This window comes from Trichoderma camerunense, assembly GCF_050948025.1.
Source record: "Trichoderma camerunense strain CBS 138272 chromosome Unknown V8C40scaffold_1, whole genome shotgun sequence".
NCBI lineage: Eukaryota > Fungi > Ascomycota > Sordariomycetes > Hypocreales > Hypocreaceae > Trichoderma > Trichoderma camerunense.
In genome coordinates this window covers 3,043,004-3,061,704 of record NW_028145369.1, presented here as the reverse complement: position 1 = coordinate 3,061,704, position 18,701 = coordinate 3,043,004, and the positions used below count along the sequence as shown (strand labels likewise).

Genomic DNA, 18,701 nt, shown 5'->3' with positions numbered 1-18,701 from the left:
AAAGTTGATCGCCACAGGGGTGGTTTAAACTTACCGCCATCTTCTTATTCCCATCGGCCAACTGGTACCCCGATCTATTTCGCGATGCATCACCAAAGGGCGTGGCTATTCTGAACTACTGTATTGTGTTGCTTCCAGTCAACAAGCATCTATCGACGTCTTTCATCGAGGATTTTACTGTTTGAGCATACAATATCACAATAATACTTGATTTCGCAAAGCCCATTAGTTTGCATCGTAGACAGGAAGACTTGGGTTGCGTGAGATTCTTTTGCTAGACTGGGCGCCTTACTTTTCGATTTTTCTTGAATTCCGTGATCAGTAATCACTAATGGCGCCGCGCTCAATTATTTCCTGATTGAGCTTGACGTTTTCGCCCTTTATCTTGTCATCTCCGTATGGCGTACGGAGAACAGCAAATCATCCGACGCCAGTGATACTTAATTATCTCCGATCATATACGCCCTAAACAAGACGCGAGATGTCCGAGTAACATGGCGCCAGGCTTTTTTTTTCTTTTTCTTTTGATCAGCTGTGCACTCATATGCTCCAATAAAAGACAATAGTCTTGAAAGAAAAAATTATATCTCCGTGGAAGAAATCGACTTGTTGATACTTGTGAGTTTCACAACTGGCTTATAACATACATTATAGATAGCCTCGAAGCGACGATACTGCGATTATAACTTCACAATATGTATCGGAAATCTGTCAACTCGCGGTCCGTCTTATTCGAAACTTCCAGTTCCTGCTCCTCGGATTCCGACATAGATTCCGACACATTAGCTGGCAAGCCGTACTTCACATCGCGTCGCTTATTCTCGAAGATATAATAGAGGAACAAGGCGAAAGTAAAGAAGGTGGCCAATCCATAGCCAGCCAGAGTTGCTCTGATCCCTTTCTACATCACATCGGTTAGAAAGAGGGCGTCTTGTGCAACAAGACTACATAACTTACAGAGTACCTCGGAGCCTGATCAGTGGAATAGAACTGCGGTCCGGCAATATTTCCCACGCAATATGCAACAAAAAGCATGCCCGACACAGTTGATCTCTTTGTAAAACCTCCCACGTTCGATGTGATGAGGCTGAGCTGCAGTGGGGTAGTAGCAACATAGGTAGTTGTGATCCAAGATCCTCCTAGGCGTGCCCACTTTTGCTCTGAAGGTAGAGCATATACCATTACTATACCAACAAGTGAGACGATGGTCATAAAAGCCATAATAATGGTACGTGGAATTTTCGTATATGCCGCTAGGATAGAGGATAGGATCATGGCGCCGAGCTGGATACCGCCAGATGGCATTTGCATGAGAACCGCTGTGAGGGGACTGAATCCGAAAGCAGCGACAAGGATGCTTCCAAACTACGCTTATGTTAGCCTGAAAACCCCCAACCGAAATTTCCCTTCAAGGGATACGTACTGCAGAAATACCTCCATTAGCAACAGAAACCGTAAACATGGCAAAGAATAAAAGCCAAGCCTGAGGATCCAGGAGGCCTGCCACCATCTGGGGCATTTTGAACTCGGATTTCTCCAGTATACCGGTCTTGTTTGCAATTGTACGTTGCAGACATAAAGCTCTTTCGTCTGGAGTGAGGAATTTTGCTTCTGCTGGGGAGCTGGGGAGCAAGAACACCAGAATGATACCCCAGAAGGTGGTTACTGCGCCTAGAATTAGGAAAAGAAGCTTCCAAGCCGCAATCTTGCTAGTGGTGATTTCTCCGACTCCATGAGCAATAATACCAGAGAGAATATTGGCCACAGCATTTCCCGTAAACCAGATGAGCATGCTATTCTGTTTTAGTCCGTGTTCTAACTGTGAAGACTGTCATCTACTTACCGCGCTGGTTGTTCTTCGCGCTTGTAGAATAGTCCTACGATCAAAGAGAAACCTGGGCCCACTGTAGCCTCCGTTACTCCCAAGAAGAATCGTACAGTCATCAGGCCGGCATAATCTTTGGTCGCTGCATGGCACATCAACACAATTCCCCACAGTACGACTGTACTGGCGACGTATTTTGCCAGCGGGGCTCGCACAGCGAGATACGAACTGGGGAAGCTCCAAAAGAGGTATCCAAAGTAGAATATTGACGATGTCCAACTATATTGGGAACCTTGAAGTTTCTGGACTAATCAGCAACGGGTATGCTCAAATTGGGCTTCCTTCCCTGTTGTCTTTTTCTGAATGAAGAGTGTCCGGGGTATTGACTTACAAGATCTTTCAGGATGCCAAGTTGGGTAGCGTATGAGAGGGTGGACTTATCCATAAGCTGCAGCATGTAACAGATGCCCATCAAAGGAAGAATGCTACCAATGAGTTAGTATAGAACCAAGTATTTCATCTATTATGATGATTATTTATCTCACTATAAGTCTATTTTCCTCACCACTCGGGCTTCTTGCTCTGGAGTTGGTTGAACTCGTAAAACATCAGACACATGAATGTGCGGGCCATCTTTATCTCCGCTTGAGTTAGAGAGACTTTCCTTGTCTTCCATATTGGCTCCAAATTAATCCGTAAACTGGAGACTGGCTCTAATCAACTGGAAATGGACAGGCATTCAGTCTGTGCGCCGCGGGTAGAAAGTCCAAGAGTCGCTTCAAATATTCAACAAGGAGTCACTGTCCGTGTTTGTATTATAGGGTACATGTATTTATAGTCTTTGAAACCCCTTTTCTGGCCATGAACAACAGCTCAATATCTACTCCCCTGCGATGTAGATTACTATTTTACACGGGCTTTTGTTCAGCTTACCGCCGAAAATAGTGTATAGAGCGGCACCGTAGCATAATATTTTTGCGGGTAAGCATTCCGACTGGTACGAGTTGCTCAAAACCCCAGTTCGGTTGACAAGGATTCTTTTACTGATTCGGAGGCCGATCCATCAAAGATCTCTTAGCGGTTCACCCATTCGGCGATTTTTTGGGTCCCGATGTCAGCAAACAGCCAGGACACAATACTTTCACAGTAAAAGATATCTAATCTTTTAAGACTATAGGTGCATGTACATACATGGTGAATAGAATGATGTATCAAGGGTCCATGTCAATGGAGCCGTTGCTGCAGCCGAATTATAATAGTGTAAGCAGCTAGAGTACTGATTGTTCCGCAAATCTTACCCGTGTGTCACCGTTCGCTTTGCCCCTTGTATTCCCGCTGACTACGAACGACGTTATTGGCGAGTTAGACATAATTTTCCCGCTTACTATTCCATTATCCTGTCCATAGCAGGCCGATAGTCCAACTATTAAAGAACAGAAATCACCTCTCATAAGCTCTTAATGTTCACCACATAAGCCTTCAGCTTTTATTTACTTGGACTCTCAAAATCACCATGTCCATCTTATGTTTGATCGTCTCATCGCCGGCCACGTGCGTCCTAGCAACTAACAAGCCATCAACCAACGTAAGGGTCGCAAGATTCGGTGTCATGCAAGTACAAGCCTAGCCAGTGGCTTTGGGATTGCCTGGTTCCTGGACAATATTCTCGTAGCTACACCACTTCAAGAAATAGCTCTCAGTCTAAGCTACTCATTCTCTTTCTATCAATTGCCACATGTAATGCTTTGTTTGCGTTTTTCCTATAATGTTGCTACTTAGAGGGCTGTCCGACCTTTGTTTCTCGCTAGCGCTTCCTCTACAATTCTACCATAAGCCTTATCCGCAAGCATGTTCCTCATCGTCTGCCGTATTATACGTAGCTCTCGAATGATGCAAACCTTCATGAAAGGAGCAAAAAGGTAAATCTGCCCCCACACAGAATTGAACTATGGACCTTTGCATTACGAGTGCAACGCTCTACCGCTGAGCTATAAGGGCGCACGAGCATCTTCCGTAGATTTCCCGTCACTGGTCCGTCCGTCCTTATTTCCAACTAAGAGCTGGAAGATTTACGGAATGAGTTCCACAAAAGCCACGCTTTGTGTGCTTGAATGGGTTCGATATTTGGAGGGTAAACGTTATGGAGGATAGTTTGAAAAGATGTTAATATCTGACTAGCGTCTTAAAACTTGATACGAGGATCTGAGTCAATTAGAATATATAATAAGGGCTACGGATGCACTACATGGATTCAAGTGACGAGGAGGGTGAGACGTCAAAGTGTTGCTGCAACTCTCAAATTCTCAGACTAATTAAATAAGTACATGGAAGTGTAATGAGGTGGGAAGCAATATGGGATTCAAATTTCTTTCAAAAATCCCACCTCAATCAACTTATCAGCATCAATATTGAGATCTGCCAACTTCGTGCGAGAGTTCTCCCTCATCCACAGGAATATCCACAACACGACTCCCCTGAAGAATCCAGCGACACGGCTGGTCATGGAACCGCCACTCTTCACTCTGATAGCTTCCTTTCCAAGAATGTACACCATCTGAGATCCATATGCAGCCCGCAGTGTCTCAAGCTCTGTAAACTCAGGGTGACGACCGTTGGAGATGGTCAGCTCAATTTGTCCTACCAATTCACGCGCTAGGCCCGGGTGCAACACATCATCCATATAACCGTGACGGAGAGTAACGTTGTAGGCGTTGATAAGACCGCTCCTATGCGTAATAATGTAGCGCTCTTTGAGGGGCACTGAAGGCACAGTGAGAGGTCGCATGTGGAAGAAGATGACAACTGATGGCCGGGCAGCAAACTTGATGACAAAATGCGTAAAGCATGCGGGTAGGTGCTTTGTGTCTCCAGCTTTGTCAAAAAAGATGCCCAAGCCGGGCACAGTCGAGATGGGAACGCCACCAAACACGTCGTTTAGGACCAGAGACTTAGATGATGACCCCGAGGTTGCCTGGTCTGACTTGACCAGAGTTGCAAGCGTAAGCTGATCCAGCGATTCGGCCTTCCACTGAGCCTCCTTACCGAATCGCCAGAGAGTAAAGACGGAACAAAGAATGGCAGCCAGCACAATGGTGAACCAAGCGCCCTGTGGGACCTTTTGTAGGACGGATGAGAGGTATGCACCGTCGAGCGCGGCAAAGATCAGCCAGACGGGCAAGACGATGTAGAAAGGCAGTCTCCAGACGAGGATCGCAACAAGAGCAACCATACATGTTGTAACTATGAGCAGCGTTAGCCAAATGGTCATTGCCAGGAGTGGGCAAACACGTACTGAAGGTAACAGCAATAACACAGACACCATAGGCGTTACCAAGAGACGTGGTCTAAACAGTTGGTCAGTCAAGAAAGATTAATGGGAGAATAGAAGACGTACGTTGCTATATACAGCAGTGACAATGACCGTACCAATCATTAGCAGCCAATTCGCCAGTGGAATATATACCTGCTCGGAGAACTTTCTGCTTGTATGAACGACTTTGATATGAGGGAAATATGAAAGACGCATAATCTGGGTCAGAAGCTGAAAAGCTGATGTGATCATTGCTTGCGATGCGACAATCGCCGCAAGGATGGCCATGACTAAACCGAAGCCCAGCGTGTGAGGGGGCAGAGTCTTGAAGAAAGGGTTTGTGAAAGCCGTTTGAGTCTTGTCAGTCGAAATAAACGCAGCCTGACCAGTGTACGCGAGGAGCAAGCACGGGTAAGTCAGGCATAGCCATGAGATTTGCACGGCACGCTTGCTGAAAGCGCCCAAGTCGGCAAAGAGTGCCTCCACGCCGGTAAAAGCCAAGAGCAAGCCTCCCAGAGAAGTCCATCCGTCCTTTCCATTGCGGGCAAGGTAAGTGAAGGCATAAGAGGGGCTAAAGGCCTTGAGAACCGTATGATCATGCTTGGCAAGATTGTAGATGCCAGTAACCATATTGAGGAGGAGCCAGATAGTCACAATGGGCGCGAAGCTAGTTCCAAGCTTAGTAGTTCCAAATGGTTGGATAAGGAAGAGTAGCACCAAGATGGCGCACGAGATCCCAACGATGGCTGATGTGGAGAAGTCAGGCTTGACGACTTCGAGACCTTGAATGGCACCGAGGACAGATTGCGCCGGTGTGAGAACACCGTCGGCCATAACCATGGATACTCCAAGCACACCAATGAGTTGTAGCATAATCTGGGAGAATTTGGAGTTCTCGAGGAAGTGGCGGAGACTCTTGGCACCAGGCTTGAGATCGTTGGTGTGATATCTCTCCATGCGTACCATGGAGGCTTCTCTAGGATCTCTGTTTCGCGCGATGTTGGTGTACCTCGCTAGGAGACTGTACAGGGCAAAGGTACCTCCTTGACCATCATCATCGGCGTTTAAGACGATGAAACAGTATTTAACCGTAACGATCATAGTCAGAGACCATATAATAATCGACAAAGCACCGACAAGATCATCCCATGAGGGTTGGCTGGAAAAGGTCGACGAGAAGACGTAAAGAGGAGAGGTTCCGATATCACCGTAGATGACTCCAGTAGCTTGGAAGCTGAGCCAGAAGAGGAGGAAACCGCTGTAAGTCTACCGCAAGATCAGAGAGGAATTGACGGCGACGAGCTAACAAAGCCGCCGCCAGGGAGAAGTCGGGGATTGGGGGGAGATAGAGTGTTCCATACTTGCTTACGATGACCCTGTAGGTCCTCTTCGGTGATTCTTCGTGCCTTTTCTTCCTCATCTATATCCAAATCTGCCATCTTCTCCGAAGGTTCAGTCTCCGAGGTTGATGGGTTGCCTTGTTCAGCCGCACCATAATGTGCACTATTGACCCTCATGGTCGGGACAACCCGCTCGATGTCTAAATCGCCCATTGTTCAAAATTGACGTATAATCGGGTTCAGGAGTAGGCGCACAGAGGCCCGAGAATTGATTGCACTATTACAACTGCAAAAATAATTACATCAAACCATGTCGCATTAAGGGGGGGATCAGCTCTTTATCCCTAAGAAGTAACCAGAGTCTGACATCACTAGGTTATGATAATGACGGCAAATACCATTTGGCAATTTTTATGAGCAAAGTTTTCCATTATTGATTGCTGATAACTACCCGCAGAGTTCTGTCCATTCAGGGTATCACGAGACGCTGATAGCAGGGAGTGAGGCCGCCAATCCAGTGCCGCATACCCATGTCTAAAGTCCAGGCCTCTAGAGTAGGCAATGGATAGAGGGTACTGTATACATGCCGGGTGGGATGTTCACAGCTTAATTATAAAGCTTGAGTAGTTCGCGACAGATGTAACGGCGACAACGTGGCCAGGATTCAGCTCTTGAACTAAAATAACCAGGACGCCACCCAGCAAAGTCCTTGGAGTTTATTATCTGGTGGGATTGTTCGTTACCCTGGCTAGTGAGAAAAATAAATGCCTCATAATCATAGGCATCACCAAGGACCTTTTGTGGTGTTGATGACGGTATCCAACTATGAGGCTTATAAGATGGATATTAAGGCCCTCTGTTAGCCCTATACATCCGCGGAGTCTCTTCGGTTACCTAAACACGTGCATCTGCCCACGCTAGCATCGTATTAGTGCGTGGGAAATCGCCAAGCACACATGCAGTTACATCTGGCTCATGATAACAGTCTTGGCTCAACTTAGCGTACGATCTACTTCAGGTACAGTTTCGGGATAGTGTTTGTAGCAGTAGGCCAATTGCCATGTGGTTTCCCCAGCTTCTCTTATCTTTGTCATCACAAACAAGGTCAATGGGAAGAGAATTCACCTTTTACTTACCTTATACTAGGATTAACTCCATGTAAGTAAAGTAAGTGGCCAGAAGTCTGCGACCACTTCACCATGCGCTACCCTAAACCGCAAAAACATTGTAGCATGAAGGAGTTTCCAAGTGTGAGCAAACGCCCCAATAGACAACCAAATAAGCATTCCAAGTTTAATGAGCCGATCTTGGTAAATTAACTGACCCCTAAATTTTTACTGTAGAGAAATAAACTGACTATCCATTTTTTTTATTTTTTTGGGTGAACGAACTTAACGTCTTGGTCGCTGTCATTGTCTCGTAGACTGACTGTACGGCAACCCCGGTCACTTAACTCCGTTCCTCGCTTGTTTCCATAGAACTTTCTATAGTTTGAAAGAAGATGTTATGGAGGATGCGCACAATCGCTGAAATGTCAACAGACTTTTAATGTCGCAGCCCTGATAGACCATCAGGTAAAGATGCGCCTTAGTAAAGTAGTAAGCTCTCCTGGTCAGCTTTGTTTGGGGGTCCATCTCATAGAAAACATGGCAAATGAACAGTAAAATCTCTCAATACGAATCCAGACAGACTGGTATCTGATCTACGATGTGATGAGCGGGCAGCTGTTTCCATGGCGCTGTGGTACGTACTTTAAGCCTCGCGCATCCTGGAACTTCTTTGCCTGAAATGGGTGGACCCGTAGGGCTGGGAGGGTGCTGATCGCCGCTTCAATATTCTTTATTTCGGAACCACAATTGAAGAGGACGTAGATTCCTAGAATAAAACTTTGACATTTCAGCTTGACTGATGGATAGTAGATCACGCGATGCAGCACAGGTGAACCGCTAGTTATTATGGAGTATACAATGGACGATTCATTGAAGTCTATGGTGAGTGTGGATTTGTCGTATCCCACTTTTGTTTAAACAGATGAGCTTCTGCAACAGTGTTGAAGCTCCATATTTATCAGGGAGTTGGATGAAGCAGCTCTAACTAGCGATGCAGTACAACACGTATGCTGAACTTCCATGCTGAATTCAGAGTCAATCAGAGAAAGCATTCGAGCGCAAACCTTGTGTATATAGTTGTATAGACATTTCCGTCTGCTGCGGCAAGGCACAATCCCGTTTACCAGCCGCCATTGCATGCAGTGTCATGAAGAAGGTGGAACTTTCAGTTCTCGTCTGCGCCTCGCACGACACAGCCATGCTGGAGGAATCAAGGTATCGGCATTCACCCTTTTTGGGCGCCATGTCCAAAGAACTTGCCGTGTGTTCCTGAATTAGCGTCATCTGCACGGCCCGAGTGTGGATATGAGGTCCGATTCAGAAGGTGGCTAATTTAATGCAATCGTAGCGAGACTACGTGATAGGCAAAGACTGCTCTTATGATGGGCCTCATGTGTGTTGTTGGCTGCAAGTGTGTTGTTGGTTGAAAGATGACTGAGTCAAGAATCCTACACCATACAAAAACAGACGATGTAGTTCGTTTGCGGGATGGCGCTCGTGCTATTTACTCAAAGCCGCCCCTTTATTGTTTCCAACGGCGATATTCCTCACTTTTCCTCACCAGACTCAATCAGCAGTTATGCGTCGCTGCACAGCAGCCCTCGCTCTGTGCTTGACGTCAAGTGGTATGCATTGCCTTGATGCTTCGTAAAGTCTCTGACTTGCAAGAGATACTAACCGCGTGCAACAGCGTTTGCTGCACAGTGCGGCAATACTACCATTCACAGCGCCGCAGACGCCGATGCTTTGCGCAAAGCCTGCCGTGTAGTCGACGGCACTATTACTATTCCGCCGAGTTTGAATCATCTGGAGAACATTTCTCTCGATGGTATTGAGGTCATCAATGGCGACTTGAGAAGCTACAAGTGCGGCTCGATAAACATCAAACGCCGATCATCGACAAATAGTTCAGTCGTAAGCTTCTCGAGCTCAACCCTCACAACCATCCATGGAGATCTTGCGTTGGATGGATGTATCCCAGACTTTACAAACATTAGTTTTCCAAACCTCAAGACTGTTGACGGAGCCTTCGATCTCGTCAATTCTGCGGCTCTGGCCTATCTCGATATCACCAACCTGGACTCGGTCGGCTACTTTCGCCTCTACGCCCCGACACTTGTAACTATGGTACACAACGAGCTGCGCAATGTCACAGGAGCCCATGGCACCAAAAAGGTTGTTGTCGAGGAAACAAGTCTTACCTCAGTTGATAGCGTGTTTCGGAATCCCCTCGACATAGGTGATTCTCCCGCCAGTATCGAGGGGAAAACTATAATGTTTGAGAATTGGCCAACCCAGACCTTGACCAATGCGACCTTTGGGTTTGCACGGGCTGGAAGCCTGTCGATCAAAGGCAATGGCACCTTGTATGTGACACTAGGTGGGCCAGATCAAACGACCATGGCCCTCACAAACCTGACATTCACTCGTGGCACGGCGGGGCTCTTCCGAAATCCTCAGCTAGCAAATCTCACAGTGGAAACCGTGACCTTGGGAGGATACAACAACTTTACGGATCTGCTGCTGCCATTTGATAGCATGTCAAATCTGGTTGTCGCTCTCGAGCCGACGTTGACGCAACTGGAATTGCCACCCCAGGCCGTTAACTATACCAACTTTGGCTTCACACTCTTTTTGTCTCCGAATCTAGACTTGAGCAGCCAATTCACAACTGGCCCAGATGGGACCACTCGCCAGACATGGTATTGGCCACAGAAGGATATCAAAGGTCTCTGGCTTGCAGGCAACATTTCTACCCCTTTCTTGTAAGTTACTGCCCAATACTATTCCCCAATAATCTCTATGAGATGGATGAACTAATACTCAAATTTGCTGTGCAAAAGTCAAACCTTGTTTGAATATGAAGGCAACTTTACAAATACGACCGGCCGACCTACAATAAGCTACTTTCAAGTGGAGCCAACCAATACAAGTTTCCTAAGCTGTGCTCCCTTTAAGAAGTTATCACAAGAGGGCGTTGTAAATATTACAAACTTCTTCTTTTGTTCGTCTGCAAACTCCCACGAAGTGGTTACATCAACGACATGGCTGTTGGTGCTAATTGCAGCTGGATTTCACTTCTTATTTTTCGTATAACGATTCAAACCTCGCAACGTGGAACAGTGCCAGAGCACTTGGTTCATTAGGAAATATTAATGTAATCATCACGGTATTTCTTCTCGCGGTTTTCCCCGGTCTCTAGCACAAACGACTGTACGTGTAACACGAGTCTAAAGCCCCGTGCAGCAGAATGCAAGCAGAATCGCAAAGTCTACAGAACTGCATCATCGAAAGGAGCGTAATTGTCTATCGTTCAATTGCTATGGATGTTTTGGTTGCTAAGCAATCTCGAATGCAGACTTCAATAATATCGCAAAAAGAGCGGCAGCTTGAAAAGGTTATAGACAATCCTGGACTCCGGTTTGACACTAGATCAGCCTGGCATGCCCAATTCATCTTCAACTCCGGCCGGCCAAAAGAAATAGAAATTGAGATTATCGATAGCACCTGCCCCGTTGTAGTCGCGCTGGAACTGTTCCCTTGCAACAATAGAATCTTCCAGGTGAGTCTTGCGCACTATCATAGCCTCATACTCGGCCATTGACCTCGCCACAAACACCGTATTTCGGATCTGTGAGATGGTTAGAATTTGAATCACGACAGTGGGGTGTCAGTCGTACCTCTCGGCCGTTGAGTTTTATATTCGTCAACCCGTAGATTAGCTTTGCGCAATCCGGAATACCGTGCTTGGTTTTGGCCTGTTCCAAGAAGTGCTGCCATACCGCCTTGCAGGCTGAGACCCGTCTGACTGAACCTCGTTGGAGTAAGCATGAATATATCTTGCTATTTGCGAAAGGTTGAAGTTGAAGCTATCTTCCACGTAGCATAGCGACTGCTTTAGCCCGAAGGTTGGTGTCTCTTAAAGGCTCTCACACATTTCGGTAGAGCTCTCCGAAGTACTACGAGTTCTGATCAACACAAGCTTGCGCAGTAGCTTTGCCAGAGGATTGAGAATATCGATCCGTAAAACCTCGCCCTGCCTGGCAGCTAGCCGATGGGCAGCCCGGAACAGACGTCCGAAACAGCAGCCGGCGTAAGGAACTATGACAAACTCGAGAGGACGGTTATCAAGTTTGTAAAATACAGTTATCCGAACTTCATAAGCCATATCCGAGCCAGGGACGAGCTTGACAGTTTACCACTGGATGAGGACCAAATGGGAGAGAAGGCCGGCTCTACTCCCAGGCCCGGTGTGACACTGAATGGTGCTCTGGAGTTCGACGACGCCTTCAAAAGTGAAGGGGAGGTTGACGACACCTTTTAGCTCTGCTGCTCTCACGATGACGCTTCGGTTCGTCCTTAGCTGTTGGATGCCTGTGGCATCGGAGGAAGTTAGTCCCATCATGAAAACCCCGGACTTGTAGAAACTCACTTTGAAGCCGTGTCTGAGCCAGGCTATCCACTTCTTCTTATTACTCACCATCGCAATCCACTCACAGCAGCTCCTACAAAGACCCTCCCCAACATTTGGATTTTTATCCATGCATCTTGTTTCCCGAGGCTCATGGACAGGGCTACCCGTGGTCATGCTAATCCCATGGCAGAAAGATTTATGGTACCAGAAGGCGGAGTTCTTTAGAACCAGCCATCTGCCGGGTTTACAGATGCCGCGCCAGCCCTCGCGCTTGTTTCCATGGCCACGCACCCATCTAAGAGTGTACAGATCGCCCTCATATCTCAGATCTTGCTCATGGGGTACAGAGTCGGAATTTAAAGCGTTCAGGTCCTCGGATGGCGGCAAGGTTTTCTCCTCATGTAGTGAAACGAACATATCAGATGGTTCAAACAAGTCGCAATAGTGGTCATGAGGTGATTGGGGATCAGTGTTGCTCTGAAGCAGCCTGAAAACCCCGTGGGATGGCAGGGGCAGGGGCGGTCCATGGTGATGGACGTCTTGGTGAGATGTCTGCGACGGCATTTGCGACAGAAAGGTGTTTTCCTAAAGTGTTGGCGGTCCAGTCATCAAGAATAGTTGTTGAAATGTAGCCTGGAATTTGTTAAAGCTGAGCGGCATTGTTTTGTGGGCGGTTGTCGGAGAAGAGATTCGCGTAGACAGGTAGCATTGCCCGGCTGCAATGGTTTCATGCCTAGCATGATGCAAAAACGGCAGATGACGTTAACTTGGCGCCTTACTATAAGACCTGGTAGGTCATTGTTTGTTCCTTGTACTCTCGATACCGTAAGGAGCTGATCGAAGGCCGGACTGTAGTAAAGGCGAAGCTCTGCCGCCTCTTTGAGTTTGGACTGGTTCAGAAAGATGCTGAGGCTTCATGCGTGGTGACGCTACGAGTGACGAGCCTTTATTAGACGCTGGAGGGTAGTTGGGACTGAAAGACGGAGCCTTGGACAACGCGGCCGAGAAGCTTTCCTACGAGGATACCTATGTATATCTGACAGAGCGTCAGACCTCGGCATTATAAATGACGAGCCCGATATCTCGCTATGATTCGCTTGGTCATCATGGTCCAGATAATCACCATCCTCAGTCGGAACAAGGTTCGAGTATTTCCAGTCGAGAATCGGTGTGACTTCATCAGTGGGGTAGGCCTGGCCGATGGACATGTCAAAATCTACCGCTGGGTGTTCATAGCCATCGTCATAAGGCGTCCAATGACCGTCTACTATCTGCGTCAGCCTTGAATAAATACAAGTCGAACTTAATCAAGTATGCTTACAGTTGCCCATAGGCCTAAGACTGTACAATTGATACATGGCCTCAGGATAGGCCTTAATGTAACCCGAGATAGAGAAACGTCAGTAAGGCTGAGTGAGTCTAGAAAGGGATGCAGCATACAGTGCCCGGTGTATTCAATCGCGACTAGGGAAGAGCACACTGTTAGAAATTCCGAGGTGCCAGAACTTTCACCTTAAGATGTATCTCAAAACCACTATAGTTCCTAGCAGTAGTGGCTACTGACACACATGTAAGTCAGCAAAACACTACCGCTGCACATGCAGCTCTGCGGATCTCTCCTGCAAGGACAGTGAGAGCGATGACAGCTTCAATGTTGTATTCGTTGCGGAGACGAGAGAAGGTACCCCAAGGTGTACATCGTAGAATTGAGACAGTATCTCGATCTGTGATCTCGGCGAGTCGGATGCATTACAAAGTGTGATACCAAGGGAAAATGTAACCCAGCTTGTGATCCTTGTCCCTCTCAGCTGGTGGGTCACTGTGGTCACAACCTTGTAGGGTGAAGCATTGCCAACGGCAAGTCAGGAGCCGCTCGCCTATCGGCTGCGTTCCTGGCGAATCATTGGTACCCTCCTCCGGAACACTTTCGGCGGCATTCCGAAAAAAGAAAGTATCAGCATCACTTGAGGGCCAACATGATGAGCTGCCGAGGCCATGCAGCTTGCATGGTTGGCCAGGCACATGCAGTCAAGATGCATTAAGATAGGCTTTGTTATCTCCTGGTCGCAGTAGCTCGCTGACTCCGCCGGGGCCGCCGTAACTCGCGGCAGCAAGAATTTCGATGGAAAGAACATGGTCAGGGGTGGTCGCTAATGATGACTTCAACGTTATATAAATACTGTCTTCTGTAGAGTCAGTCCTGCTATTGTGCCTTCTTGGTAGTATAGTCATACTTAACATCCTAATTTGCCAATGCTATGGCGGATGTGAAGAACCTCTCAAAGACTCCTGCCCCGATCACTCCTAGAGTTGCTGGAGACGCTGCTAGTTACTTCACCGAACTCCTGTCGCTTCATCACTCAACTGAAAACGAAGTACTATCCCACAGCAGAGAGAAGCCTGAGTTGGTCATGGACCCCAACACAGAGCCGCAGCCTCGTCCAGACAGTGGCAGTACTCCGCCAAGCCATGACTTCAACATAGAAGACTACACGCGTGAGGAAGCGGAGCAGTCGAAAACGCCCATCAAGGACTCCAATTTACAAAGGATTGATGAGGGGACGCTTTGGTAACGCAGTGTACGATACAACATCATGGCCAAAGAAACCAGGTATGTGTTTTGTGTTACCAACATGTAACCATACTGACGAAGAACTAGGGTACCACCACCTCCTCCCGGGGATTCAAACCTGGACAACATTGTACAGAAAGCTAGTCCGGATGTGACGAAGGGCATGGGATTCGCCAAAGAAAATGAGTAAGTGCCTCCATTATGAACATACAAAGATGCTGACGAGGTAGGCCGCCTCCAGCTCCCTAAAATAAAAAGCTAGTGGCTTTTTTCTTATATTATTTATTTAATTTCCTCAGCTACCTAGCTTACTAATTAGGAACTCAGACGCCCTTATTCAAGTTTCAAGAAGGAGGAAGTACTTCCTTTATGACTGGCCTCTGACAGAAAGCTGCCAGAAGTTTCCAGACTTGGTACCAAAGCTGTTGGATTAGGCTGTAGAACCCGTTGATAACAGTGCACCCCTTGGTAACGTGAGAAGTGAGATTGTCTCACTGGAAGTCGTTCTGATCCCATTGCCTGCGAACACAAAATGGATTGATCCTACTATGTCTCTAGAGTGGGATTCTGATGGAGATTACACATCAGATGACTCCTCGGGGTCATCATCGAATAGCGATGGTCAGCATGAAGGCGCGGATATGGTCGAGTTTGTTGGGAAGGTTTCGAGGGACGCAAATATCGGTGGTAATGCCGTTACCTAGGCTCACGATAATGAGGATGGCCGTGATGTGGACGATCTAATCAGCAGAGCCAACAGATTGACTAGAATATGTGTACTTCGTTCCGCTGATGGCATATTTGCTCGGCATCTTTAGTAAGGCACATCACAGGAACTATAATTAAAAAATACTCTAACCGATCTAAGAAACCGCCCAATATTCCAAATCAGCTGGGACTAAACTTGTCGCATGGAGGGCGTGGCAAGGCAGAATGAAGACGACCCTGCACCATATTCGACTGGAGCCCCCTCCTCGCATTGGATCAGGAGCTGTCCGTCATGCGGCTGGGGCTTCAAAAAGGCAATCAGCACCGCGGTATATCTGAATCTAATCAGCTGCAGCTCTATATCATTCCGACAGGGTTCCTTTCCGGGGGAGCCAAGGGAACTCGAAGCTCACTAAAACCTGGTGAGGCTGCGCGTTGGTACCAGCGGCGAGGATTGCCGTGAAGAGCAGGACAAAACTTGTGATGATTCCAAGCCGTTTGACGCTATCACCGACAAACTGCAGCCACCACATTGGGCCGAAGAGAAGTCCAAGGCCTATTGCAATAACAACTTTTGCAGCGAACGTCTCTAAAGAGTCGGTACAACGAATTCACCGACGCAACTTAACTATCTCTAAATACGTCATACATGCAAGTCCTCGCAGTTATTTGTTAGTTTAGGACTAGTCGAAATCAGCCCTGCCTGCTGACTTTGTAGGTTCACAGTTGGTTTCGACACGCGTAATCTAAATGCGTAGCACCCGCCGTCGGGAGCGGCTAGAAGCAGAATCCGGCATGCCCCAGTGTTTCGGCCCTCAGCCACCCGCCCTGCCCAAACTGGAAATTGAAGCTCAGCGGCACCGTTGCCCACTACCGGTAATCCATTGATATCTCGGTGCTCGGCTCCAGCTCCAACCACTGCTCCCCATTTTGCTCCTCTGGGCTGGTTACGAGATGGATTCTCGCAAGCTTGAGAGTCATAGCACGCTGGAGGCTTGCAATGACGTCCCAACTCAACATGGACAGAATCCAATATCCCCCCAGAGTAACGAGACGCCAAACCCCGAAGCATACGCCTACGCGCTCTGGGATGAAACCCTCCCCGAAGTCGCACCGTCCACTTTACCAGAACACCACGACCCGAGCATCGCGCGAGCCATCCAACCGGCCCAAAGGAAACGAAGACCACGGAAAGTGATAATTCTCGCCCTCGTCGCCGCAACAGTCGTCATTGCCGCTATTGTGGGAGGTACGGTGGGCGGCATCCTTGGTCGTCGAACATCCTCGATGAGCCCGACGTGCTCCAACATCAACATTCACTGTGCTTCAGCACTGACTGCGGCAAATCGAACGGATGCGAACGGCTTCGTTCATCGTACCATCTCCTTCCAGGATCCCCACAATGCCATTATCTCGAGGCTGTGGGACTCACAAAATCGGACTTGGACAACGTCCAACGTAACTGATTACTTCAGTAAGAAATCCACGCCTCTTCCGGGCCCTCCCATGCCGGGAAGCCCTCTAGCTTCCGCATCCACGGACGGTAACTTGCCCATTGGTCCATTCCACCTATGGTACCTCGATCTGAACCGATCAATATGCTCAGTGTATCTCGATCCGGACTCCAGGACCTGGATGATCGACAGCGAAGTCAACGAGGCAACCCTGACAGCCGGCATAGCACTGGCTGCGACTTGGCAGAGACCTTCGGGCGGTCGCGGTAGCAATAAAGACGGACATTGGATCGTTGCCTACCAGTCCCCTCTTGGAGACATCCTCACCGCCAACTCGAGCGACTGGGCGACCCCCGTAGGCGCGGTTGTCTCGTCAGATGTCCCGCCGAACTCCAGCCTAGCGATAGTTCCCCAGCTAAACGGCGCCTGGCTGGATGGCTTGGCTCTCGCATTCGAGAACCTCGGCAATCCTAATAATATGGAAAAGACTACCCTGCACGCTCAATGGGACCATGGTGAGTTTCTGTCTATCAGCAGTAGATTATTGTCGGCTCGCTCACTCGGATGATGCCTAAAGTCGGGGACATCGGTTTAGTCAATGACCTGCCAGCAAACCCACAATTCGCCATCACCCAGTTTGACAACTGGACTAACTTCCTTTACCTTGCATTGTTTCCCGACGATAAATTGACAGCGTCTTGTTATCTCAAGAATTTGCTTTTTGCTATTCCAAACATCATTTTCTCGGGCGGGCCTACCAACCAATTCTCGTCCATAGCTACTACGACAGACGCCATGTTTTATGGAATATTCAACGATACGATAATAGAATATTCTGTCGACCAGGAGAGTCAGTCAACATTTCACTATGTTGGCGTAGTATATCCATAGCTCATAGGTGCGGCTGGGCACAAATAATTTGATTTGCCTCTTGACAATAAAATGATGCTCTCGCCCAAATGCAAAATAGCTGCTGAATAAGCTTGGTCTGCCCTGCTCTATGATCAGACTGCCTGTGCTTAGGGCAGAGCTTAATCGCGCCTGGCGGAGGATTGGCATTTATACATAGCCACCCACATGTATATAACCTCGTACAGTACGTGGTTTGCGCAGACTGAAAGTAGGGTACACCCAGCCTGCTCGAGCTTTGACGTCAGGCCATTACCAAATACGGTTTCGTCAGGATGGGAGATAAGCTAGTGAGTATATGTCTTGAAAAAAACCCGGTGAGAAGGGCGTCTGCTTTCCCAGCGAATGTTGAGAAGAGCAGCACGACTGGCACAAGGAGAAAGGATGTATCCCAAAACTATGAGCCTTTAGTAAAGAATCGGATCGTACAAAACCTGCAAATCCACGATACTATGAACAGTGCAATCGTGAAATGGAGAGCCGGATTGAGTATTCTTTAGGAGGTTAAAATATAAGCGTTATGAACGATACTCCCCGGGGGACAAGAGCGTACTGCTGGAAGAAGATACTGATGAAGGAGAACATAGATCTCGAATCAGCACAATTGCGTTTGCCTTCTGAAAACTTAATATATACACTTTAAAGACTAAGATAGCAGTGAGAGGCGGTGGCCCTGCTTACTAGTCAGCCCACCGGGTATATAGGGCCCTGTGGACTTAATTTTATAATACTTTACATAAATTATTTAAGTATTCAAGCCGTAGTATAGTATTTTATATTACAATATACTTTAATATAGTATAATATAGGGTAATATAACTTATACTGCTTTATTATAAATGGCTTCAATTTATATACTTTTTACTACTTTATTTTTTAAAATAATATTTTATAAATTTTATAACTCTTCTTGTTTTTAATACAAATCAATATTAAACATTATATTTAATTTAATAAATATAAAATATGACTGTTAATAATAAAATTAAATACACTTATTAGGCGCTTTAAGGTACGAAAGCTTCTTGGCTAATCAAGTCCACAGGCTATAATGTAACGT

The 18,701-nt window shown here is 47.3% G+C and overlaps 6 protein-coding genes and 1 non-coding gene across 7 annotated transcripts; 3 read left to right on the top strand and 4 right to left on the bottom strand.

Moving 5' to 3' along the window:
- Positions 1-688: 688 nt before the first annotated feature.
- V8C40DRAFT_272251 (major facilitator superfamily domain-containing protein) lies at positions 689-2,458 on the bottom strand (the record flags this gene model as incomplete). Its single annotated transcript, XM_083220332.1, has 6 exons — positions 689-901; positions 958-1,365; positions 1,424-1,793; positions 1,844-2,127; positions 2,217-2,310; positions 2,391-2,458. 6 exons carry the CDS (start codon positions 2,456-2,458, stop codon positions 689-691), a joined length of 1,437 nt encoding a protein of 478 aa, XP_083079607.1.
- A 1,293-nt stretch (positions 2,459-3,751) lies between these two features.
- On the bottom strand, positions 3,752-3,823 carry V8C40DRAFT_t15. Its single transcript has one exon. It is a non-coding gene; the product is annotated as a tRNA-Thr (tRNA).
- Positions 3,824-4,020: 197 nt separating this feature from the next.
- On the bottom strand, positions 4,021-6,884 carry V8C40DRAFT_231217 (potassium transporter-domain-containing protein). Its single transcript, XM_083212875.1, has 4 exons — positions 6,497-6,884; positions 5,220-6,401; positions 5,118-5,169; positions 4,021-5,065 (listed from the first exon to the last, which is right to left on the bottom strand). Exons 1-4 carry the CDS (start codon positions 6,686-6,688, stop codon positions 4,185-4,187), a joined length of 2,307 nt encoding a protein of 768 aa, XP_083079606.1. The 5' UTR covers positions 6,689-6,884; the 3' UTR covers positions 4,021-4,184.
- Positions 6,885-9,163: 2,279 nt separating this feature from the next.
- V8C40DRAFT_260889 (uncharacterized protein) lies at positions 9,164-10,353 on the top strand (the record flags this gene model as incomplete). The annotated part of the gene is made up of 2 exons (XM_083219195.1): positions 9,164-9,209; positions 9,275-10,353. 2 exons carry the CDS (start codon positions 9,164-9,166, stop codon positions 10,351-10,353), a joined length of 1,125 nt encoding a protein of 374 aa, XP_083079605.1.
- Positions 10,354-11,508: 1,155 nt separating this feature from the next.
- Positions 11,509-12,770, bottom strand: V8C40DRAFT_18336 (uncharacterized protein). Its single transcript, XM_083211759.1, has one exon. The coding sequence runs from the start codon at positions 12,560-12,562 to the stop codon at positions 11,780-11,782; it is 783 nt and encodes a 260-aa protein (XP_083079604.1). The 5' UTR covers positions 12,563-12,770; the 3' UTR covers positions 11,509-11,779.
- A 1,455-nt stretch (positions 12,771-14,225) lies between these two features.
- On the top strand, positions 14,226-14,903 carry V8C40DRAFT_231211 (uncharacterized protein). The gene is made up of 3 exons (XM_083212874.1): positions 14,226-14,609; positions 14,658-14,756; positions 14,801-14,903. Exon 1 carries the CDS (start codon positions 14,257-14,259, stop codon positions 14,569-14,571), a length of 315 nt encoding a protein of 104 aa, XP_083079603.1. The 5' UTR covers positions 14,226-14,256; the 3' UTR covers positions 14,572-14,609; positions 14,658-14,756; positions 14,801-14,903.
- A 1,329-nt stretch (positions 14,904-16,232) lies between these two features.
- V8C40DRAFT_279547 (uncharacterized protein) lies at positions 16,233-18,224 on the top strand (the record flags this gene model as incomplete). The annotated part of the gene is made up of 2 exons (XM_083221247.1): positions 16,233-17,247; positions 17,310-18,224. The coding sequence occupies 2 exons, from the start codon at positions 16,233-16,235 to the stop codon at positions 17,621-17,623; spliced, it is 1,329 nt and encodes a 442-aa protein (XP_083079602.1). The 3' UTR covers positions 17,624-18,224.
- Positions 18,225-18,701: the final 477 nt, after the last annotated feature.